The sequence below is a fragment of the Gobio gobio genome (genome assembly GCF_949357685.1).
Source record: "Gobio gobio genome assembly, chromosome: 21".
NCBI lineage: Eukaryota > Metazoa > Chordata > Actinopteri > Cypriniformes > Gobionidae > Gobio > Gobio gobio.
The window spans coordinates 36,564,853-36,590,662 of record NC_137117.1 but is presented as its reverse complement, the minus strand read 5'-3'; the positions used below and the strand labels follow the sequence as shown (position 1 = coordinate 36,590,662).

General features: G+C 37.8%; 1 protein-coding gene across 4 annotated transcripts in view; it reads left to right on the top strand.

The window, feature by feature from the left end:
* Positions 1–25,810, top strand: part of tead3a (TEA domain family member 3 a) — a 50,075-nt gene that overhangs the window by 2,169 nt on the left and 22,096 nt on the right. For all 4 annotated transcript variants that reach the window (XM_079802963.1, XM_079802965.1, XM_079802966.1 and 1 more), the window contains exon 2: positions 16,010–16,260. In XM_079802963.1, coding sequence (XP_079659089.1) covers positions 16,137–16,260 — 124 coding nt within the window. In that variant the 5' untranslated portion in view covers positions 16,010–16,136. The remainder of the gene's footprint in view (positions 1–16,009; positions 16,261–25,810) is intronic.

Below are 25,810 nucleotides of genomic sequence, written 5' to 3'. Positions count from 1 at the left end.
TCAAATGAAGTTTTTTTTTTTCATTCATTTTTAATGAATCAAGCAGTCTTCTGTAGTGACACAAACTTATATGATGAACAAATTTAGGCTTTTAATCCTATATAACAATTGATCAATGCACATATAAGAGATCTCATCAAATAAAAACGGAAGCTCATCCGTACTTGCCTCATTGGTTCTCGAACGTCAAACAAGTTTGGTTGAGTTTCTGGGCCCTACTTTAACGATCTAAGCGCATGGTCTAAAACGCACGGCGCAAGAGCACTTCAGGCCTGTTCACACCGGGACGATTTTCACGCACGTTTATCACCGACGTTTAACTCCTCGTGACTAAACAAAAGGCGCCAATACGAGTGTGCACACCGACACGCAAAACAGGCGTAAAAGCGTCATTTTTAAAAAAAACTCCTCGGGTTAGTTTTTTTATTTTGACGTGGCGCGTTAAAAACTGGTCGACCAATGAGATCAGCGCTTTTGTTCACGTGCCTGGAGCTGCTGAAGTTACAGTAAAACACGACTTGGTGGCGCTCAAGCACAAAACGGTCTTGCCGAGCACACATTAATACGACGAAGAAGTAGTAAGTAGACAAAGAAGAAGATGAGCTGCTAATGCTGCTTGCCAGTTAGCAAAAAGTGTGTCAATGGTTTTGGCCATAGACATAATATGTCTGTGGTTTTGGCAAGCACGCAAATACTGTCTTTCTTTCTTTTTCTGTGTGGCAAGCGAGTGTCAGAAGCGTAAAGTGCCGCAGCACCAGCTTGTGTACCGGGAGCACTATCTATTGAATTTGCACGTTCACTCAGCGCATCGCCAGTGAAAATCGCTTGGGTGTGAACACTCAAGACGCGCCGAAAAACGTAATGAAAAACGCTGGCGATAAGCGCGCGATATTCGTCTCGGTGTGTACAGGCCTTTAGAATTCACTTTTGCTAGTCTAACGTTGAAAAAAAATCGGTCGGCGCGCCATGCACATGGTCCAAAAGGGTTGCACTAGTCTCTCAATAAGTAATGGGTGTGTTTTGGGCGCAACGTGCAATAAACCAATCAGAGTCTCATCTCCCATTCCCTTTAAAAGCCAGTGGTGCTTGCACCACGGTGGATTCGCTATTTACGAATTTGCGAGACTGAACGCTTCTCCAGAGAGGAATCCTTTTATTTTTAATATTTTGCATGTTTGTGTGCTGCTGCGCATCCCTGTGTGTGTAATAAGCAGAGTGTACTTGCGTTGTGCAGCCGCCTATAGGCGCATATTACTAACGCTCCCTTTAAATAACACAAAAAATACTGCACTATTGACTTAAGACCAGGTTTTTGTTGGTCAATGGCCCAGTCGTTTTCAGTTCCTCAAAATAGCAACACGCCAACGATGCGCCTGAACACACCTGGTTTTCAGACCAGCACACCAATGGGCGAACAGATGTGCGCAAGTGCATTTGCAATTTAAACAATGTGGTGCTGAACGTGAAAATGATAACTGCGTCAGGCTGAAACTAGCAAAAACACTTGCGTCTGGCGCAGCATTGAGCCGGGTGCCCTGCGTGTTGCTCAGGACGCGTTCTTATGCGATCTTGCGTCCTTGTGTTCTCATTCATTGTCATCATCAACCGCCAAAGTTCAGTTCCAATACTCAGGACTGCGTACAGAGGACCGTGAAAGTACCCGGATGTGTTCTTGATATTGAAGATGTATTGAGTGCAGACTTGAGAGAATCAAAGCAACAGAAATCAAACATTAGTCAGTTCTGGCAGGTCACGTTAGTCAAGCTCGCATAGGCTGACGGTCAGCTGATCACGTCTACCTATAGGAATACGACGTCTATCACAGCATACACATATAAGCTCCTTTGTTACTATCAACAGCTATTGCGTTCTCCAGAGCTCATTTGCCCTCCTCCATCCCCAGCTCATCCTCTCGTCCAGTCAGGATTTGGTATTCTTATTCCCCTTGAATCAGACTAAAATCGACATTAATGATATCCACAATACATTATGTTGGTTCTGTTCTGTTTACCCTAATGGGGGTTATAGCTGCTCTCCCTGCTCTTATCCATGCTAGGCTGCACGGATGAGCAGGGAGTTTTCACCCAGAACAGAACCATACCGCCAATCCAAACTGTATGCTAATAGTCAATCATCTTTGACGATAGTGGTCCTGATAGAAGTCATCACGGGTGGATGACGTATAATTTGTTCTTCCAACTAGCCTGGCAAAACCAGTCTCCACAGGAATGTCTGTCCTTTGCATTCTTAAAATAAAGAAACAGACGTTATTTTATGAGCTCTATGGTATCTGCCTTGAAAATATTCCAAATATTTTAATTTGTGTTCCCTAGAAGAAGTCATGTGGGTTTGGAATGACATAAGTAAGTAAATGAAGGCTTAACTTTATTTTTTTGGCGAACTATAGGTGAACAAAGGTGTCCTCCTTATAGTAGGCAAGCTAGTTTTGCTACCTAATAAGACTGAGTTTGAGCTTGATTGAGTTCTAAGGCAGCATGGCATGTATTCATCACACAGAAGGCTATCTCAGAAAGCATTGTAGTACTGATAAAAATATTTAGTTTAATTGTAAATTAATTGTTGTACATTTTTATATGTACTATGCTTATTTGAGTATCGCCCATTAAACTCTATTGAGTTGAGTCTCCGGAGCAGAATGATATTCTTGAGGAGTTTGCGTCTATGTAAAATGTTTTGACGGTTTGGTGATTTCACTTAAAAGGGATCATGAACTGCATTGTTTCCTGGGGTGCACTTATAATGTTAGTGATTTTTACATTAAAAAAATTGTCATAATTTAGAAATAAAATGCATTTTTGCTACCCTGATTGTACCCATGTCTGCTGTGAGACTTCAGTGTAAATGCCCACTGCTGTGATTGGCTGCTGTGAGACTTCAGTGTAAACGCTTTGATTGGCTGACATCTTTTCATATGAAATAGCTATTATTTTATGTTTAGGAACTCTCAAAAACGTTTAGCACATTTTTACTATTACAGCTATCAAGGTTAATCATGAAAGTGTTGATTATAGCATTATATTTAGATTGTGGCATGAAAGGTTGCAGTGATGGTCATTGTAGCCGATCACAGACATGTTGAGAGCATGAAAGCAGTGATCTCATCATTATCAATTTCCGACTCTTACGAATACTTTCATCATAACTAACAGTGAAAACACAACGTAAATAAGAGATTCATTGATTATAACAACCCGATCTCACGGCAATTCGTACATATTTTACGAGGTGGCTAATTCGTACGGATTTGTACGACCTCACTCGTACGAACGTGTATGATTTTTGCTAATTCGTACGTATTTGACGAGTTGACAAATTCGTATGAATTCTTGCAAATGACCTACCTCAAACCCCGCCCCTAAACCTACCCGTCACTGGGGTTTAGACAAGACCTACAAGTGAGGTCGTACAAGTGAGGTCGTACAAATTCGTACGAATTAGCCACCTCGTAAAATATGTACGAATTGGTCGTGAGATAGCGTTGATTATAACGGTAGTTTTGCTGCTGTTTGATTGACAGCTCCAGCGATTGCTAAGGGAGCGTTCTTTGATCGCTTTCTATATATAATTTATATAACAATTCACATTTTTGAAAATAAATAACCACATTCCTAGCATTAGGGTCCTTTGAAAAAGGTAGTTATTTTTAGTCAAGTGTGTATTGCTCTTCTCTCCTCGTCATCTCACTAACACGCCAGTGGGCGGGGCCAAAGTTGCAATGATGAAGTAGCTGTTGATTTTCTTCAGCAGAGGCGGTCTTTCATCTATCATAGATGGGCACATTCAACAACAAGTCATTCTCTGAGCTTGGTTACAATAAAAGCTGTTTCGGACTAACAAGGACGTTTTCAGTTCTGAAACTCAGAGGATATTCTTATAGTATGATGACCTCTTACATCAAAACTTAAGAACATTTGATTTCACAGTTCCCCATTAAGTCTGGTTTCATTAGCTTTCGACAACTGTTGTCACGTGAGTTGAAATGCTATGGAATGGCTACATATGTTATGGGCCACATGTTGGCAACCACAAACCTGTTGCTCAGGATCTAGGTTGTATGAATGTCTGGAGAGGAAATTGGGTGATGGACAGAGAGCATCTGGGACTCTGAGAGGAAGACTCTTTGGAGATCATTATAATTCATGTGTAAACATGCAATATAACTGATGGTTTAGAACGGCTGCACGTTAGGGTTTAGAGCAGAGAGCACTACTGAAAAGCAAGGATTTGATGTTCTTCTGTCATACATCCAAAAGATGAGTAAATTGTAATGTTTGTTGTCCCATACTTTAATGCTGTAATCCGTTGACCTTTTCTGTAGGTGACCATTTTTTTGCTCTTTCCACTCAAAATGGATCAGAGCTTTCTTTAGCGTGTTTGCACTTTTATTTAAAAAGATAATTTTGGTGCTCATGTAGAAATGGGAGTTCAAATTCAGCTTGCAAAATTCACCTCTTCTTTGCCATATATTGTCTTGTCTTCTCTCTACTATCCATATCAGTAAAAAAAAATAAACACCTCAGTTTCTTCCAATCTATCCCTTTCCTTTGCTCGACAGAGTGAACATATATAAATCCAACTCAATCTCATGAGAAAACCGAACCATTATACGAGGTGGCGACTGGCAATTTTGTATGAATTCCTAAAAGGTGGCAAATTCATTTGAAATTGCATGAATTTTTACAAAATTGTTTGAATTTCGCCACCTTGGAATTGTAAGGTTCTATCTGCATTCTGAGCGGTTTTGAGATATTGAGCTTCATAGTTTTTACATTCCATTTGACTTTGTATATAGAACCTTTTTGTTTCCTAAATAAAAAGTCTCATGTACACCACTTTTTAAAAAATCACAATGTTAATAAGTTGTCACAGAATAAGGATATGTGAATAACTAACAAAATTTTAACAAAAATCTCAGATAGAACCAAGGTGACGATTTGTTTGGAATTTCGATGTTATTTGTACAAAAATGTACGTTTAAAAAAAGCCGTAAGCGTGAAGGTCCACTCCTAAACCTCAGTGGCAGATTGTACAAAAGCATATGAATGAGGTTTTGCGAATTCATTCAAATTAGCCTAAAATATGCAGTCTTTCTTGTTTTCTTGAGATCCCAACATGTTTTTTCCCTCAAGATTACAACTTCCTTTCTTGTGATCACAGCATAACAAAATAATTGTTCTCTCATTGATCATGACTTGCTTTTCTCTTATATATAATATGTGCGTGTGTGTATAAAATGGTTAGCGAAAAAGTAAGAGAAAAAATGCAGTAAATTTAAATGATTCTCATTGAAGGAGGGGGTGGGGGGGTTGCCTTAAGCTTTGAGAAAACTGCAGTAGCAGGTTGTGCAGGTTTGACATGGGTTGGGTCCACAGAAGAAAGAGAGAGAGGCACTTCAATCTTCCCTCTTTTTAACATGTCTTTATCTCTCTTTTTTTTGTGTGTGTGTGTGTCCAATGTAGAGTCTTTGACCTAGCACATGTTAAGTCTTTTATAGCGTTCAAACACCAAAGCGTGACTGCCAGCTTTCTCAGCATGTCAGTGTAGTAGCTGTCCTGCTCATCTTTGAATATTTCATGAATATATTTGAATGTTGTGCAGATTATACACAACTGTATACCTGAAAGAGAGATGTTTTGTAAGGTATTTCTCAAAGCCTTTTGGTTTAGACATTTTTTTTTAAGATCATACTCTAAAATAGGCAAATCACTCCTCATAGGCAAGATCTTGTCAAGTTGCCTTGTGAAATAAAACACTTTTAAAACAGCATTTAGATGCATATATTCTCTTAAACAGCATTACTTGGCCATGCCTTAAAATGCCGTCCTTATCTGTAATCTGATCTAGGGCAGCAGCTGCTCGTCTACTTGTTGCCCTGTTGTTCTTTCTGAAAGGGTGTGTGTGTGTGTTGGTGAGGAGTGTGCAAGAGGAGAGTTGTTGATGAGCAAAGGCCTTTTACCCTGTTGACAAGCATTGCAGCTGTTTTTCCAAGTCTCAGAAGAGAACAGTCTCCTGTCTGTGCTGCTTAACCCCCTGTCAGAGAAACCAAGACTGAATTTGTGAGTTGCACTAGGGGTACATTTGCATTACAACAAAGTACTAAAAACGGAAATGTTTTTCGCATATAGACAACCACGTTAGTCAAAACGATCCCCGTTCACACAAATCCGCGAAACCACTAAACGCTGTATTATACATGCCAGGCCAGTAGATGGCGATTGTCACTTTGTAAAGAAACACTATGCGCCTATAGACTGAATAAGTAATATGCATGCGCATGTAGTGCTGGGCGGTTTGACCAAAAATTTATATCACGGTATTTTTCAAAATAATATCGGTTTCGCAGTATTTCTTTCCCCATGCATGACCAGGTATTAATCACATTTCCTACTGATTGAGAGAGGAAATACTGCAGTAGATTGACTTTGAATGAAAAACTCAACACTACAATTAATACAGGTTAGACAACAACCAATAATAGCACTAGTCTGAACAAATGAAAGAATAAAGACATAGTTACTTTTTGCCCATTCATCTTTGAATTTTCGGTCTACATCATTGTCTTCGGTGTATCAGAATAATCCATCGTGTCATCGCGTTCATGATCAGACGTACGGCTGTATCGGTGTCCTTATTTGCACATATATTTCATTTGAAGAAGGCGTGATTAAATATGTGCGCATACACAGTGCTGGACCATGTTTAGAGCACTAGAGGATATGTCCATAAAAAGCTTGAAACTCGCTCGCTCCGGTCTGTATCTGATCTATGATCCGCGTGGTGAGCGTTGTTAAACTCGTCGCGGCGCTCTGCGCAGAAACCGCTCTCATGCGCGCCGCATGTTGTTTGAATTCTCTGGTGTAATGCGATCTCACTCGGTCACTACAGTGCAACAGTGAAACGGGACCCCTCTCAAACAGGGTCGCGCTCCACCGTGTACCGAACGTTGTTTATGCGACATACACTGGTATTGCGGTATAATAAAAATGTATATCATAACAAAAATAAACACCGGTATTCAGTATGAACCGGTATACCACCCAGCACTATGCGCATGGCGTCACTGTTTTCACAATTTTGTGTTTTTGTAGTTTACATGAAGATGATGACCATATTGTTTCAAAAGTTTGCGTTTTCAAGCCCCTACAAAAATGTATTGACATGTAAATGTACGGCCAAAACGCATAAAGTTTTCAGTTTTTTAGTTTGAAATCTGTGCCGTGTAAACAGCCCCTAAATTAATTGTTATTTATCCATCTAGCATGAGATGCAGTGTTAGTTCAGAATATCTTGCCCCTGTTAAGTATTGCTCTGATTTCTCTCATAAAGACATTTCTGGCTCAACTCAACCTAAAGTATCAATCAATCAGTCAATTAAATATTATTTATATAAATTCATTTCAAATTATTATCAATGTTGAAAAAAGTTGTGCTGCTTCATATGTTTGTGGAAACCATGATATTTTTTTTCCCAGGCATCTTTGATGAAGTAAAAAAAACAACAGCATTTATTTGAAAAAATTTTTTTTAATAAAATTATAAACCTCTTTATTGTTTGATCAATTTAATGCATCCTTGCTGAATACAAGTATTACAATAAATACACTTTTGAATTGTAGTTTATTTCTAACAATATATAATTATTTATTAAAATCATATTGTTTTGCATTACAATAATGAGAATAAGATTTTTTGTAATTGATTGTAATGAAGGTTATAGGTGAACGAAGATTTGAGGGAAAATTTTACAGTTTATGTCAAGTTTTGGCTTACAACCAGGGTTAGGTGCTTCTACATCAGTGTTATTCACCATCATTTCCCTCTGATTTTATGGCCACACGGAATCTGTGGAATTTTTTTGTGATTTCTGCGCTGAATTTTTTTTTTTTTTCCGGCGGAATGGTTTTAAATGTGTTAAAAAGATCTAAGAATATTGAAACTGAAAACATTACAAATAAAATATTCACTTTTTCAATACAAATCCAAATAGAAAAAGCTAGATCGCTACTATAGTACATCCACTAAAAGACGGAGAAAATATTGCTTTATCAATTGTATTGTACACAAATCATTAAATAAGCATTTGCATTTGATTAAACAATAGAGCAAAATAAATAAATAAATACCTACCAAAGTAAATTAATTAACTATTTTTAATAGTTATAAATAAGACATTTTAGCAGACATGTGACATTTCCATAACTCCTCCATGGTCAATTAAATTTTAGACATTTTAAAGCATCACTTTCTCACAAAAAAAATAATGTCACATCAATAAGCGCAGCCTACTGCCCCTCTACGCAAGCGATTGTGTATGCTTCTCAAATGACGGGCACTAAAATCTGTGGAAATTTCTGCGGAATTCTGCGCGCACAGATTCTGTGTGGGCCTACTTATGGGTAGGGTTAGGTTTAGGGGTAGGGATATGGTTAAGACTAAATTTTTGGACAGGAATGTTGTTCCGTGGTCAGCAAAATATGTCGACCCAGGAATGGTTACTTAGCAAAATCACATTGACCAAGGCCCTGTTTACACCTGGTATTAAGATGCGTTTTCGTTGATCGGATCACAAGTGGGCGACGCTAAATACAGGTGTAAACGGGGTCTAAAACGTTTTGAGCTTGTCCACTTTCAACTACTTCCAGAGGTAGTCGGGAAAATATTCGGATTGCTTTCATCGTGTAAGCGCTCATGTGGTCGAATTTGTTCAAACAGCCACAAAAGACCGTCTACTCCCCGCCTACTGACCTAATGCGTAAACATTATGGGAACCGCGCTAGCCAGACAGGAATTTAAACTTGGAGATTGAATAATCTGAAAAGGTCCATACATCTGCCCACCATAGACCCTCCCCTCGAAGAAATCAGGACAGATGTGGTTGAAAGTGGACAAAAGAGGCGAAATAAAACACCAGGTGTAAACGGGAATGCGTCTCCCTCGTCTACTTGTGATCCCATCGACCAAAACGCATTTAAATACCAGGGGTAAACAGGGCCGTAGATGATATCAATGAAATTTTGGGGTGAAATGCAAAGCCAGCATGTTCTTGAGCTTTCCTCAGATTCACTCAGCGAACAGTTCACTTCAAATTTGCTCAAACAAATGTACCCTGTGTTGTGTTTATAATAGCACAATGTGATGGTTAAAGGTTTAGACAAGATGCTTCTTTAATGAACACTGGTTATCCATCAAGAGTGTTGGATGCTTTTGGTTTGTCACTTGATTCTGTAACCCGATGTCTCTTCAGAGGCCAGGCGCTGCTGGTGTCGGCGGGTGACCTTTTCGTGATGTATGCTCTCAGATAAGGCGACATGTTTGAAACCAAGGTCAATATTTACTCATCAGCAATACGCACCAAACCCGAGCAAGAAAATGCACAACAATTCAAGACCAAATTATCATTAAGCTGCTGGATTTCATGTTTAATAAGCAGACCTCTATTCAGTTGTTTATGTGTTTTTTGGCATTCAGTACTAGGATGTTACCCAGGTCTTGATAGCACTAGCTTGCAGGACTGCTGTGTTATGAACCCAGTACACCTAAAACAGCAGTATTGTCCTTGGGGAGCTCTGTGTGTTTCCTGAGCCTTAGTGGATGCCTAAATTGGTCAGGCAACCCTCACTCCCGCTCCCACCCCCTATGATTTCCCTGTTCTTCAGGCCTTTTTTGGACTGGGGTGCTCGTAAGTGAGAGGGAAGGAGAGAGAGGACGGGAGGGGAAGGACGGAGGTGTGGGTGACACAACAGATCTCCTGAGAGAGCGAGAGAGAGAAATGGACAGAGAGTGTGTTAGCTACACTGTAGCTTTCTTAATAAGGGCATGTCTGGAATGTCAGCCCTTCTCTCTCTGTAGGTCCATACCCGTGGTCTCTAGTACCTCCTTATGATAACCGCTTTAGCTGTTTCTGAAGTCCAGTTGTGGCTTTTCTTGCATATTTGCCGTATTATTAGAGTCACTAGTTGGGATGGGTCCTTAAAACCCTTAAAAATGTTCTTTAAAGGCACAACATGTAAGATTTTGGGATTCAAATATCCAAAAAACACTAGAACAATGTTATGTTTTTTTGACTTGTGTACTTACATTATCCCAAATATTTCCAAGAATGTTTAAATCCAGAGAAATAAGTGATTTTAACCAGGACACGGACCGTGTCTGTGCATTGCCTATCAATGACGTCATACCCGCAATGCCCTCGATTTCCGGGTTTTTTTCGTAGATGCCATGGAAACACCAAAGACGCGTTAATATATGATGTGTTTTATTTTATTAGGTGAGCAACTGTTTGGAGACATTCATCGACAGAAAAGGAATCATTGCTCAACACAGTTAGTCTTATTGATCAAATCTGGTTTTCTTGATTTACAGCGAGTACCATGTTTTTACCATGAGTATCATGCCTGATATCCATCTAGCTCACTGCAGTGTGAACAAGTAGCCACCGAGTGAACACACAGAGTAGCATTATAACTTTCAACACACTGAAATGTATCTAATATGATAAAATAGCTGCGTTACCACACATACACATGAGCGGAAGAAGCAAGAGTGTTTGTCTGTTGCATAATAAAAGTTCTGCGAAATCAAGGCGCCATCAAGCTACACCTTTGTTTTGAATAAACGACCTCTAGCGGTGAAAAATGACATTTTGTGGCACATCTGTGAATTAATGCCGACATGTAATCGAGCTAGAAAAATGTAACTGGAATTTTTTTTCACCATTTATTACACGGCTCTGTGGAATACTTGATTCTGATTGGTCAATCGCGCATTCCAGCAGTATGTTATTCACAGATAACAACCGCCAAAGTGAATAACACACCGCTCATCCGGGTACTACGAGTTATCTTGACCGGTACTACTTATATGCTTAACGTGTCACTCTGCTGTCGTTGACTGTGTGGCGCCATCTTGTGACTGAAAAACATTTATCCACCACGGGTTACAATGGAAGGTTCACGGCCGGAACTTTCTTTATAAAGTTTTAAATATGGATATTTTTTTACACAAACGCATCGGTTCGCTTCAGAAGGCCTTTATTAACCCTCCAGAGCCATGTGGAGCATGTTATTTGACGGACAGCTGCATTTTTTATGGACTTTATGGAGTAGTAGCTACAACTACTACTATTATAAAGCTTGGATTAGCCAGGACTTTTTTAATATAACTCCAATTTTATTAATCTGAAAGAAGAATGTCATATACACCTTCTCAATGTTAAGTGGTCTCTTAATTTTTTCCAGAGCTGTATATGGTAAAAACAAATCTTTTCAGCAATAGATAAAGGCTTAAAACAGTTTGGAACTGTTTTTCTTCGCGGAAGCTTTGCGTAAAAAATAAAATGTTTAAACTCAAGACAGTATTTTGTGTCTAATTTACTTGAGACATGTAGCCATGTAATAAGTGTGGTCCTGATCACTCTGTCGGGGTTTATTCTGCGATAACAACTGGCTGGATGTACATTATCCCTTACTTAATAACCCCAAATACAGTTAAAAATGGCTTAGCAGGGATACATTTATTGAAAAACCTTTTTTGTTTAGTCTTGAGAATGTTGCAGTATCATTGAATGAGGAGGGCAGAGCGCTCACCAAATCCATGGCCACAAAAATGCTTTGTGGGCAGTTCTTATTAGTTTACTCTGTTTTTCAGATTCATTTTGCATATGGCCTCAGTGACTTCGGTAAAGAATGAAGGCCTAAATGGTAATTTCCTTAAGATGGATGCCAGCCGTCTTGTTTTTAGAGAAGTCAGGGGCTGTTATATAGATCACAAATGCTACTGTACACTTCAGTTCAGAAGTTTAGGGTCAATAAGTTAAAAAAAAAATATTTGTTCAGCAAGGATATTCAATTGATCAAAAGGGACAGTATAAACACATGTATAATGTTACAAAACATTATATTTAAAATAAATTATGTTCTTTTGAACTTTCTATTCATCAAAGAATCCTGGAAAAAAAACATTGTTTCATGATTTTTATAAAAATATGAAGCAGCACAACTGTTTTCAACATTGATGATGATAATAATAATAATAAGAAGAAGAAGAATAAAATGTTCAAATAAGAGCATCAAATAATCATATTAGAATGCTATCTGAAGGATCATGTGAGACTGTCACTGAAGTAATGATGCTGAAAATTCAGCTTTGATCACAGGAATAAATTACATTTTAAAATATATTGCAATAGAAAACAGTTATTTTGAATTGTAATAATATTTCATAATATAACAGTTTTTACTGTATTTTTGATCATTTATATGCAGCCTTGGTGAGCAACTTTTGAATGACAGTATACAGTAGGCTAATAATGATTCTGTTTATTTAGTGCATCGAAATATTAATTGTGGGGTTATAATCACAAGATATTCAATATGATTTTGTTAACAATCAACAAGAAATTTCAGCCTTTTTTTTAGACAAAATTCAGTATAGATTATACGGCTGTACATAATAATATAATATTACTGATTCAATTAAGTAAAGCAGACAGTAATTTTTTATATAATGTTTCTTAATTGTTTATTGTATGTCACTCAACCCTATTGCATTGAGAAGATTTGTGAACGCCGACTTCCACTGTCTACTTTACTATGATATTGGCCAATCTTGCTCAGCCTGTCTTGTTGACACCAAGGAAATGTATCAGTGCCTTTAGTAGGTTCTCTTGAGTAGGTTCTCTTTTCAATACCAGTGCTATTAATACCCTCCAGCTCACGAAAGCTGTAAAGCACGTCCTTGAAAATCTGATATCTCGTCACCTGAACTTCACTTGACATCAGGAGTCTGAAAAATCTGGCGCCTTGCTCGGCAGCTCAGTGTGTCCTCTGCTCCGACAGCCATTTTGTCTTTCCTGTCCAACTCACCTCTCTCGGCCGTCGCATAATGGGATGAACTGATTGACAGGGCATATGCAAATGATCATATGATCCTGAAAGATTCTTTATTTAAAGTAGGGGGTGGGAAAAGCTCCAACTCCAAAGGAGATTCATGGTCACACCATCTGGAATGATAGTAACTGTCAACCCTCCTATTGGTCTTGAGCCGTCTCAATTAACCAATTATTGTAAGACGGTCTTGAAGGGGCAGCTGATGCTCCTCTAAAGTCGGCTGGGAGCCTTTTTACTTTTATTCGCTGAACAGGTGTCTTTCCAAACCTGTATTCCTCCTTCCACAGATCACAAAATGAGATGTTTTGAAGAATCTTCGTTTAATTGTTTCTATATAACAACAATTGTGAGTCAGTGAGATGAACGGATCAGTTGAGTTGTGACCCAGACAAACAAGTTCTTTGACTCATTTGATTCCAGAGTTGACTCCGTGATCCGTTGCTAACAGATAGTGAATGAAGACATACATTTCAGTCCGTTCACATGAAATAGCGAATGAGTTATATGTGGCTTTTTTGTAATTTTTGGAGCTTAAATTTGCAATGAAACGGAAGTAGTAACAGATCTTTTTGTACTCTGACATACATGCGAGTGAAACGTATTATCGGAAAGAAAAAAAATGTAGGCTTGGTTCTGTGCATCAGTTGTTGATTGGATGGAGAAAAATCTGAATGTGAGCTTGCAGCCAGTTGTAAGAAAGGGGCGGGATTCAAATGGACTTAAACTTTTAAATTTGAATGATTTAAATAAGAAAATTCACTGGAAAAGAGTTAAGGCATTTTGATTTAAGAATTCAAATTCAAATGTTTGTGTAATTTTATCTAATTTCTGTTATTAAAAATAAGAAAAAAGCTAATTACAAACAATAGGACAAATACAATGTAACAAAAATATTTACAATTAACATTACAGAAAATAATAATCAAATGTAAAAATAAAATCTTGCCAAAAGTCATCACTGTATGAATTAAATCTATAATTTTTCTTATTAAAGCTAAAGTTTTCAGTCAAGAGCAGTAAGTCATTTTCTTTTTGTTTGATTCACATTAATGACACAGAGCAGCAGGTCGGTTTATTAGGCTGCTGTCACTTTAAGACCAAACACACGGATCCATTATACTGATACACATCCGATTTACACCCACCTGTTTACTTTGACTTGAGACGTAACCAGCTTTTCGACATTGACATCATTGCGTGTGTATTCGACCATGCAAGCGCAATAAGGCGTGAAAGAGAACTGAATTTGTGCTGAGAGACACAGCTTTCAGTCTGCGCGTGCTCTGCTCTTTTTCACTGCTTATTGTGCTCAATAACACTTTTTAACATCGACCACGTCTCAAATCGCCTTCTGAGAGAGAGGCAGCTTTCTGTGCGCGCACTTTGGCAGTGTGAAAAAGTCACAAGTATCACTGTGTGGATTTATTGCGCTTATAACTCTTTTTAACATCAAGCATGTCCCACTCTATATTCCTATTCATCCATTTTATCACTCTGAAATTTCAATAGTGCTATATATTTACATACCGCGATATACACAATATAGCAAAATCTCTAACGATAGACATGTGTGACCTGTGATGGCAAAATGAGTCGGAATGCACACAGGATGAGTTCGAGCTACAGGCAAAACCAAGTGGCTACCTCCCGCAGTTTCTCTTTAAGCCAATACGGAAGTGACTTAAACTGCAATTCATCGACTGGCCGCTAGGGACAGGCTCCAGAAGGAGCAGAATCTCATTGAGCCCCATGTTAAAATGCCCAACTTTACAGCAGAATAAAACATGTTTACAGTCTGGTACAAATTGTGGTTTTGGTCTATATGGTTCATTTTGTCCTTCATGACGACTGTGAGGGGGGTGAATTTTTTTACAACTCATTCGTTTACATTATATAAATCCTTAAACTTCTGCATAATTAAGGGCCTGGCCACTTTGAGTGACAGGTGGATAGCCATTTATCTGCTGTCTGTTAGTCATCACGTCACCTCAGCTCCACCCTACTATCCGGGAGCTACGCACGATGGCGCGATGACAAGATGGCAACGGCCAGCTCGTCCCTACTTTGCGCTTCAGAACGGCTCATCAGAATCCTATGGGTGACGTCACGGACACTACGTCCATATTTTTTTACAGTCTATGGGCAAAACAAGTAAAACATTTAGATTTTGGTCGATTTTGAGGTTTTCAACAAAAATGAGTTCATTAAGCCCAACGCTCCAAACATCTAAAAGTATCTTTATTTGTATTTTTATTTGAATATATATATTTTTACAATAGATATTTGGTGTTAACTTGTTGTGTTTCAAATTTGTGTTATTACCAGGGATTTTAAGGTATGGTTGCTGGGTGATTTTGTTTTGAAATCTTCAGAAATTTTTAACTAGATTTTTCTAAAAATTGACTTGTTCGACTTCAGAATTTTTTTAGCTCCGGTATAGCTCAGTCATTTTTTGTCCAATTCTAATTTTGAAGGGTTTTAACATATGAATATGAAAATAACAATAACCAATTTTTGAAAATGTGCTCATTTCGACTCATTTTGCCAGCACGAGTCTCATTTTATACTGTGGTAACAATATAAGGTATATCGTCATACCGCCCAGCCCTAGTGGTCACTATGAGCTCAGTCATAAGTTGCACGGATATATTTGTGGCAATAGTCAACATTACATGTCAACAATATGGGTCAATTTTTCTTTTATGCCAAAAATCATTAGGATATTAAGTAAAGATCATGTTCCAGGAATATATTTTGTAAATTTCCTACCGTAAATATGTCAAAAATGTATTATTAGTAGTAATATGCATTGCTAAGGACTTGATTTGGACAACTTTAAAGGCGATTTTCTCAATATTTTGATTTTGTTGCACCCTCAGATTCCAGATTTTCAAATAGTTGAATCTTGGCATTGTAAGAAAAAGCTATGTGAAGATTCCACAAAAAATATATATTTTTGTGTTTCACAGAAACATAACATCACACTGGTTTGAAATGATATGAGGGATATAATTTTGTTTTTTAAATGACAGAATTAAAAAATTTGGGTGAACTATTCCTTTGATTGTGACCTGTTTTAATGACCTCTATCTCTCTCCTAGTCCTGGGTGTGAGGGCTCACGTAGGGGCCCAGGTGGAGCCGCCACCATTGCAGCCAACGAGTGGAGCGCCAATGAGAGCCCGGAGGAGGGGCAGGAGGATGGAGTGGATGGCTTGGACAAGGCCGGAATGGACGGGGATGCGGAGGGTGTCTGGAGCCCTGACATCGAGCAAAGTTTCCAGGAGGCTCTGGCCATTTATCCACCCTGTGGCCGAAGAAAGATCATCCTTTCAGACGAAGGAAAGATGTATGGTGAGTCTTGGAGAGCTGAATACCCCCAGCGAGAGTTGCTTGCTTTGTGCTCAGAGCAGACTTTGCCGGGCAAAGCATTTGAAACTTGAGAGAGTAGATAGAAGTCATGAGACAGATTCCTAGAAGTTGCTTTCTCGAATGCCTAAAACGGATCAGCTATTTATTGCAGCAGTGCTGTTGTTGGAAAGAAAATGTAGTGAAACAAGGTAAGGACGAACGGGGTCAAGTCATGTTGTGGGAGTTTTATTGAAGTGAATCAGAGGGTGAACTTATGACACTCCCCACCTCCAGATTTTCCTGTTCCCACACGGGAGCCACTGACAGGAATGCTGTGTCTCCCATTTAAGTCAGCATTCTCAGTAAAGCCTGAGTCAGCCTCCTGACTCAAGTGTGATATTTTTCTCTTTATCATAGCCATTACTGGCTGTATGATTCAGACTTGACAATAAACAGAGCTGATCCATTTCAGTCTCATCAACTATTAAAAAGATACTTTAAAGGAGTGGATTCATGTTTGTTTGGGTTTTACAGTGTATAAATCACTCCATGTCTACAGAGATGTGTCTGGCTTCTACCAAGCACAGCTTTTGTAAAAGCAGGCCAGTTTGTAACTGTTTACAGGCCAATTAGAGTTAGAGAAAGCAAACATTATCAGTGAAATATTTATTATTCTTAATTAAAATATGTATGGTTCTAAAATTTAGCCGTTAAGCCATTATTTATAGGCAGCGGCTATTTACACTAAGTGCAAATAGCTTATTTTCTTAGCCATAGATTCTATTTACACTAGGCCTATGTAAAAATAGCAGTATTTTCTTAAATAAGTGCAATAAGTGTAAATAGTAGTTATGCTATGTATACTTATAAATAGTGGCAGATACTATTTGTACCTCAGCGTTGTTGTACATCAAACGGCAACATACGCAATAATACCATAGAGTGTAAATGATTATATTTATTAAAATGATTAAATGGATGCCGCCTTATTAGGACAAAGCCCTCCCTACACCTACCCCTTTATTATTAAACACACGTTTTTTGTATTTTTTGAATATTTTCGTCATTTTTATTACAAATAAATGGCTTTCGATCTGATATGTGATGGGAAAAGGGAGTAGAGCAAGTTTGGCAAAAGGCGGATTTGAACTTTCTGCCACACACCTTACCCCTATACTATTGCTACTGTTGACAATTCAGTTTCTTTTCTGTCTATTTCCAGTGGGCGGGGTTAGTGTAAATATCCTCTACCAACAAGGCAGGCTATTTGCACTTAATGTAAATAGACACTCCGTTATTTATATTAATTCCTGCAATTTTTGTCCCAAATATTTTACCTTTATTTACAGTTAAAGCAACAGTAATATTGTGAAATATTATTACAATTTAAAAGAACTGTTTTCTATTGTAATATATGTGACCCTGGACCACAAAACCAGTCATTAGTTGCATGGGTATATTCAACAATACATTGAATGGGTCAAAATTATCATTTTTTTATGCCAAAAATCATTAGGATATTAAGTTAAGATCATGTTCCTTGAAGATATTTGTAAATTTCCTACCTTAAATACAGCTCTGGAAAAAATTGAGACCACTTAACATTGATTATTATTAATATTAGTAATGTACATGGCTAAGGACTTAATTTGGACAACTTTTAAAGGCGATTTTCTCAATATTTAGATTTTTTTGCACCCTCAGATTCCAGATTTTCAAATAGTTGTATCTCAGCCAAATATTGTCCTATCAGTTCCAGGGTCGCATATTTTACATATTTTAAAATCAAAGCTGAATTTTCAGCATCATTACTCCAGTCTTCAGTGTCACATGATGTGAATAGTTTTGGGTCAGAAACCATTGGATTATTTTTTGATAGCAATTGATTTGTGGTTTCAACTTTTGGTGTAAAGCTAGTAAATAGATATTGTCTATACTAGCAGATGCTCTAAAGCTGGGTTCAAAACAATTCAGCAAAATTTCACGAGCAAGAAAATACATTGTTTATTGTCAATAGTGTAGCAAAGTATGAAGTCACTTTCAAACCATTCAGCATTTTGTGGGTCATCACAACAAACTTTTGTAACCAAATCGAACCCATTGCAAAATCAGTGTGGGAAAATATTTTGCACTCATGCGATTTTTCACATTTGGCTGCGAAAATGTGTCGCACCTTGAGTTAATTCTTTTGCCACATTTGTGATGTTCCAAATCATTAGCATGAACACTCAATCATTAGTAAGGGCCAGGATTAGACTATGTAACATCGATAAACTAAGCTTTATGACATTCCCATAATCCTTTTGTTAACTGATTGTGGTAGGCGTCAGGATTTAATATATGATTGCTCGCACAAATGAGCTCATTTGGCTTTGGGGTGTTTTGACCTTTGACCCTCTCTGTAGAAAAGGCTTATGGAGACCGGCCCACATTCTTTTCTTTTTTTCCATGGCTTGAAGGGGACACACATTCCACAACCCTGCGGCCTTGTCCTCCGCTGTAATACTCCACCCACGTCTGTCACACAAGCTCTAATCCCCCTCGCAACAGATGAGGAAGGTTTGTTTCAACAGCCATGCATTTTGTCCTTTTGTGGTAGCATGGGCTGTCAGGATCCGTTCACTCTGTGTGTGCGCTTACGTTACCCCACAGAGGCCCTTGGGCCCTCTCTCTTCTCTCCGTATGACAAGATCATCCCCTTCCACTCTCTTTACAAACAACCCTATCCCGGGCAAGTTACGGGACTCCTGCCAGGACCCTGATGTCAATCTCCAAAAGCGAACAGCGTCTCCTGATATGCCCCCTCTCTCTACACCCCCAGTGCACACAAGTTCACTGGCCGCAATGTATACTTTGACTAGACAGCACTAAAATAGTCTGGCTATCTGTTGCAGGCAGAAGAGCACTAACCTAGTGACTTTGTGGATTGTGTTTTTGTGCACTCAGAGTTTGTTATAGACATTTTACTAAAGTTGCACCAGATAGAATAAATGTAAACCTAAGGATGAAAGACATACTATGCTAACCATTTCACCATATAACCTGTAGTCTAATCCCATTGGGTATGTTTACTTGCACTCATTTTTTGCACTAAAGCTTTTTTATTCAGTTTCCCCCTTTGACTAGTTTGTAAGATGCGAGTCTTAAATAAACATATGAACATTTGTAAGATGTAAAATGTATTTAAACATAATCTTCACAACACTGAAGACTCTCTGAAGTTTATAGTTACAGTTATCGTTCTTTGTGTGAACAGGGCTTTAAAGGAACACGCCGACTTTTTGGGACTTTAGCTTATTCAGCGTATCCCCCAGAGTTAGATAAGTCCATACATACCATACTCATCTCCGTGCGTGCCATAACTCTGTCTGACGCACCGCTAGCCTAGCTTAGCACAAAGACTGGAGGTAAATGGCTCCAGCTAGCCTACTGCTCAATAAGTGACAAAATAACACCAACATTTTCCTATTTACATGTTGTGATTGTGTATAGTTACATCGTGGACTAAGACCAATGGAAAGTGAAAAGTTGCGATTTTCTAGACCGATATGGCTAGGAACTATTCTCTCATTCCTGCGTAATAATCAACTTTGCTTGATTATTATTATGGAACTTTGCTGCCGTTCCTTTAAGCATTCACATGCTTAAAGGTAGGTTAGGCAATTTTAGAGAGGCTAGCAATAACAAGCAAGCTTTGAAAGCATGAGATCCTGTCCTCCCTTCAGAGCGTCTCCAAAGCCACATCCCCTTCAAAACACATGAACACACACAGCAGAGTCTGCAAACCGTCACGGGAGATGGTGTTAAATTACCTCACGTCTCAAAGCACGTAACATTACAATAATACTGAACATAAACAACATTACTCGTACCACCTGACTGCTATAGATTCATGCCAACGTTGATAGTGTTCAGGGCTCCAGACTGTGACAAAATGGTGGTATTTTTCCTGCTGGTGCGACTAAATCTTGTTAGAGATTGCACTGGTGCGACTACCAAGGTGCCCAACTGATAAGAGCAGCCATTTCTGTTACATATGAGAAACATTAATCGGCGAACAAAATGAAAGCAAAACGGTGAGAAAGCGTTTGAATTCACCACAGAATTAATAACATTGCAACTGCGAGATCTAGTGGGAAGCGTTCTCGCAGAATTCTGTTATAAACCACAGATATCAGATCAAACAGACAGCGCTGATGTGGAAACCAGGAGAAACATTGCGCCATGAACGAAATTCAGGGGTTTCAGTCCACAAATCACCAACATTCACCATGTATTAACACCACATGGTATTGTGGCAGAAATAGGTGATTTTTTTTTTGTTACATTTATTTATTTCAGGGTTCGACAACCTTTTGAGAGTGAAATTCAAGCACATTTCAAGGGCTTTCCAGTGCCTCACACTTTTTCCAACAATTCAAAGCTCTAAATATTATCCAATTTTAATGTTATTTATTTTTTATGTGATGATTTGTAAAACTAAAAGTTTAAAGGTGTTGGAAAACTAACACTTTGTGTCAAAAAAAGCACTTTTATTTAAAAAAAGACATGAAATAACCACTATAACTAGTAGTTGGTGGCAGAGGAGCTCTTATTTGACACATTTCCACTCCCCTTTTCTAATATATGGAAATATATTACACAGAAAACAATTAACCCCTTAACTGTCACCCCCCTTTTTGAGAATGCACATACAAATGCACTATCCAAACTTAAAGGGCTGTAATTCAAGAATGCTTTGGTCTTGTTTTTAAGAAGACACTCAGCAGATTGCTGAAGTGAAAGCATTTCAAAATATGAAAGTATGAAAAAGGATGAATTTTGAGTTTTTCAAGCTTTCGAATGATGCTTAAAATATGATAATTACTAAAATATATGATACGACAAAAAGGCGATCAAAAAAGAGCACCAGGCGTCCCGCTAGCAGGATGGTGGCAGTTAAGGGGTTTTAAAGAGTGCTACTTCTATTATCACTGAAGCTGTCGGTCAGTTCAGTGTGATACTATGAAAGAGAAATGGTACATTTATATAGAGTATAAGAGTATAACATAAACATTTTCCCTATAAGAAGGTTTTTGCACATTACTGTTGTTAATAAAAGTTAATTTTATCTGCATCTCAATTCAAGCTCAGTGCTTCAATGTTAAATTTCCATTAAACAAACATGTAATATTATTAGAAACTGAACTTATTACTGCAAAACAATTAGGGTTGTAATGATATATCATTAATCTATATATCGCAATATAAAAATGCGACGATATGTATCGTTGATGTTAACAATATGATTTGTGATATAGAGTTGTTTTATCCAAGGCTCAACTTGCTGTATTTATAAGGTATAATTCTCCCAAAAATGTAAACTGTCATCATGTTCTCACCCCCCTCATGTTGTTTCGTTTAACTTCTAGACACAAATGAAGATATTCTTTATAAAACCTGAGAGATTTCTGTCCTTCCATTTAAAGTCCATTCATCTCAAACTTAAAAGATCCAATAAATGTCAAAAGGCATCGTAAAAATAACTACGATGCAATGGGGGAATATTTGTTGGTCCTGATGATAATAATAATAATAATAATAATAATAATAATAATAATAATAATAATAATAATAATAATAAAAAAGTTAAAAAATGTTTAATGTATTTTGGCTTAAAATATCGCTCACTGAATATTGAGTTCAGTATCGCGATTTATATCGAATCGTGACACGAGTGTATCGTTACACCCCTAGAAACAATGTTATGATTTAAATTAACTTTATGATCAATTTTAAAATCAGGTGCTGGCGCCACCATCTGTAGAAATTGCGCTGGTGCCACTGCTCTCAAATTTTACTCTGGTGCCCTTGTTGACATTGAAACGCATAAATCCAAGTCTGAGGACGTGAACCGCTAAATACATACACAGATGTTGACAGGCATGCAGGACATTGTGTCGTTTCAGTCGGAATGAAATCAATGATTGAGCATACATTTTTTTGTTCCTAACACCGTGTCTACACCGGACGCGACTGTTGACGCGTCACGTCGTGCCGCAACAGCTAGAAGATGTCTACACTGGACGCGACAAATCGACCGTTGCAAATCCGTTTGTCCTTCCTATGAGAAGTATTGTGAGTGCTTGGGGTACATCAGTACAGTTTACTGTCAAGGATTTGTCGCATCGTGTCGTGTCACACAGCGCCATGCCGCATCAAGTGTAGACAACATCACTGATTATAATGGGTTCTTTGGTCGCATCGTGCCACTCGCATCTGGTGTAGACACGGTGTAAGACTTCCACAGAAGATATATGTACATTTTTTAAAAATATTTAGACCATTTCTATTATTGATTGCTATCAGGATGTGAAGAGACGTTCAACCAGTATAACAAAAAGTGTTTATGAAAAAAAAAATTGCCTACCCTACCTTTAAAGTTGGCATGAAATGTAAGTTTCGATTAGTCTTTTCTTTCCTGTTGTGACGTACTATTTCCGAGTGACAGCTTCTTGAACAAGAAAAAATGTCAACGCTGAAGTAAAATTTTATTTACATCTCATCATTCATGCCTTAAAATGCTATCTATGTAAACAGCTCACTATATTTTGCTGTCTCAGGACACTGTATGCTGTGGAAACTGAAGTATCGAGTTTTATTTTGTCCTGATCCCTAGCATTTAGCATCCGTTAATGTTCCTCAAAGCTTCATTACTCACTGCAAAACTCCTGCTGTCTTCTTACAAAAAGCAGCTCTTCTAATAAAGTTCACTCTCATTGCACCGTGGGAAGACTGGTTAAACAATCTGATGTTCCCATCCAGTGTCTGGCTGCTATAATGAGCTTGATTTGTCATCCTGCACCTGTGATGTCTTGCCAGGTTTCTTTTTTAAAAGTCTCAACCTGCAATCATTTTAGTTTATTGCCAGTGTGTCAAAGCTGTTGGGTTTGAGAAATAAAATATCAATGCTAATGCTTAGCAAATGATCTCAAGGTCTTTTCTGAATTAGGCTAATTTGTGGCTCTGTTCATCATTATGCATCCTTTTATGTTAGTAGCTTATTACTGAACTTGTTGATAGTTACGGTTGTGTTTTCACATGAAGTTTTGAATTAGGACCTTCTCAGAGAGGGCGCATGACATCATCTCAGTTGCACAAGCTTCCCAGATGTGATGGATCTTCTGGGGAGATTTCACTGAGATCTGCTGCTGAGATGAATTGGCTAATTTGCAAGAGATGGGTGCAAATGTCTGGACCATGGGGCATCGGTTAGTGAATGTTGTGCCGTGGTGCTCATACACTCTTAAGAAAAATGGTTCTAAATAGTACCAAATCAGGGTTCTTTGGCTTGTAACAATAGCAGAACCCTTTCTGATGCTAAATAGAAAACTATTATTATTATTAGTGTTAATATTAAATAAATATATATATATATATATATATATATATATATATATATATATATATATATATATATATATATATATATATATATATATATATATATATATATATATATATATATATATATATATATATATATATATATATATATATATATATATATATATATATATATATATATATATATATATAATATATATAATATATATAATATATTGTAGCCCTCTATCTGCCTGGTCTTATATGGTGTTGCCTCTATTTGGGTTTTACATAAAAATAAAAAAGACCTGCCAAATTGTAGAAAAATGGCAGCGATCTAACAACAGTTGTTAGCTGAATACATTAATAAATAAAAATTGACATTGATCATGATAGAAGGGGGAAAAAGTGATATAAAGTCATGGCATAGCTTTAATGTTTTTTTTTTGTGACTGGGTTTAGGCATAAAGTAATATTCATAAATTCAATATCTCTGTTTCTTACTCTGTGGAGAAGAGAAGATGAGTATCCTTAACTGAATAGAGCGTCTCACACTTGCATGTTCGGTTAAAGAGAAAAAGACATGATTGGTTGGAAACCACTTGTTAAAGTTAAAATGTATAGAAGTTTTAAGAAATAAATAATTTAGGCCTATCTGTCGAGAGTGTGTTGACAGTCTGTGTAGTTGTATAGCTGAGCTCCAAACAAATCAGTAATGAGGTGGCTTTGACAGTTACAGATTTGAAAAACAAAAAGGCGGGGGAAATAAGACCCTAAAATCGAACACGAACGATTTTACAATCATTTACCAACTGTTATAACATGTAAAGCATACATCAGTGTTACACTCATTGTGGTACATTGTGGGATTGAATGAGTGCACTCAATAACGTCCACTATGGTTTCGGACACCACTTCAATTGGCTGTCCCCTCAAATAGTGGCCTAATGTTTAGATTTCGGGCTGCATTTAACTCCACTTTTAGACATGCACTCGAAAACTTCCCTAAGCACATCCCCTCGGGGGAATCCCTGCCACCATTTTGAAGTGTGTTCAACTTTGTCAAGTGGACAAGGGAAGTTTTGACACTCAACCCCTTCATTTTGACTGAGGGAGTGAGTCTACTCATATGTTTACTTCAGGCAGATCCATAGACCACAATGCAACACGATTGTGACGTCACAAAAGCAACTCGCATAGCAGATTCAATGATGATCAATGGTTTAGGTAGTTTCATTTTAAACTCCATCTATGTTTTGATCATCACTCTGACATCTTTGACAAAAACGTGAATTTTCTCAGCTGATTGTTTTTTTTTTCTAAAGCAGAGGGTCTGTTCTTACTTTTGTTATATATTGACTGTTTACATATTTATACACAAAAAATATTCTGGAGGCCATGACATTTTTGTGAATATGATCAAAAATGCTTGTGCTGGCTTGCAACTACAAATAATTTAACTCTGGCGAGGAAAGAGTTAAGTGTGACCTAATTGTTTAAAAATAAAAAGAGGCAAAAAGTTAAATGAAAGAAAGTACTGAGTAAAACAATGAACGTGATGGGACAGACTACAGCGAACTGAGGAGGAGCAGAGTTTGAGAACTGAAGGGTCAATAGGGGGAGGTTTGCTCCTCAGGGTTGTCAAAAATTAGGGTGTGGACACTCTCCTACTGTGTTCGAAGGGCTTCATTTCAGGAAGAGAGAGTTCATGCTCTAGGAACTGTGTTCTTCAGGTGTTCTCCACTTTAGATAAGTGCTAGCCTGAAGTGATATTGTGAGATGGTATCTTTTGAAAATGTTTTCGACCTTTTAATCTCTCTCAGTGGAGATGGACCAACTGTCCAGTTTTCCTCCTGCTCCAACTTGCATGTTTTGACAATTTAGGTGTGTGTCCGTATCTGTTTCAGAACAAGTCAAAACATGTTCTGCAGGATATCCAGTGGTTCAGACAGGATCTTCCTGAAATATCTCTATCTACGTGTGCATGTAAACGCCTATCTACGTCATATTGCTAATCACTATTTACTGAACTTCAGTTATTTTCTTCTGGTGCTGAGTGAACTTATGATTGCATGTCTTCCCCTGAATCTCAAGAAATCACCTAAAGAACCTGTTTCTGTATTAGGTAATCCACGTTTTTGTTCTATCCTCTTCCACAATATACAGTTCTAGAAAGAGGGTAAATATG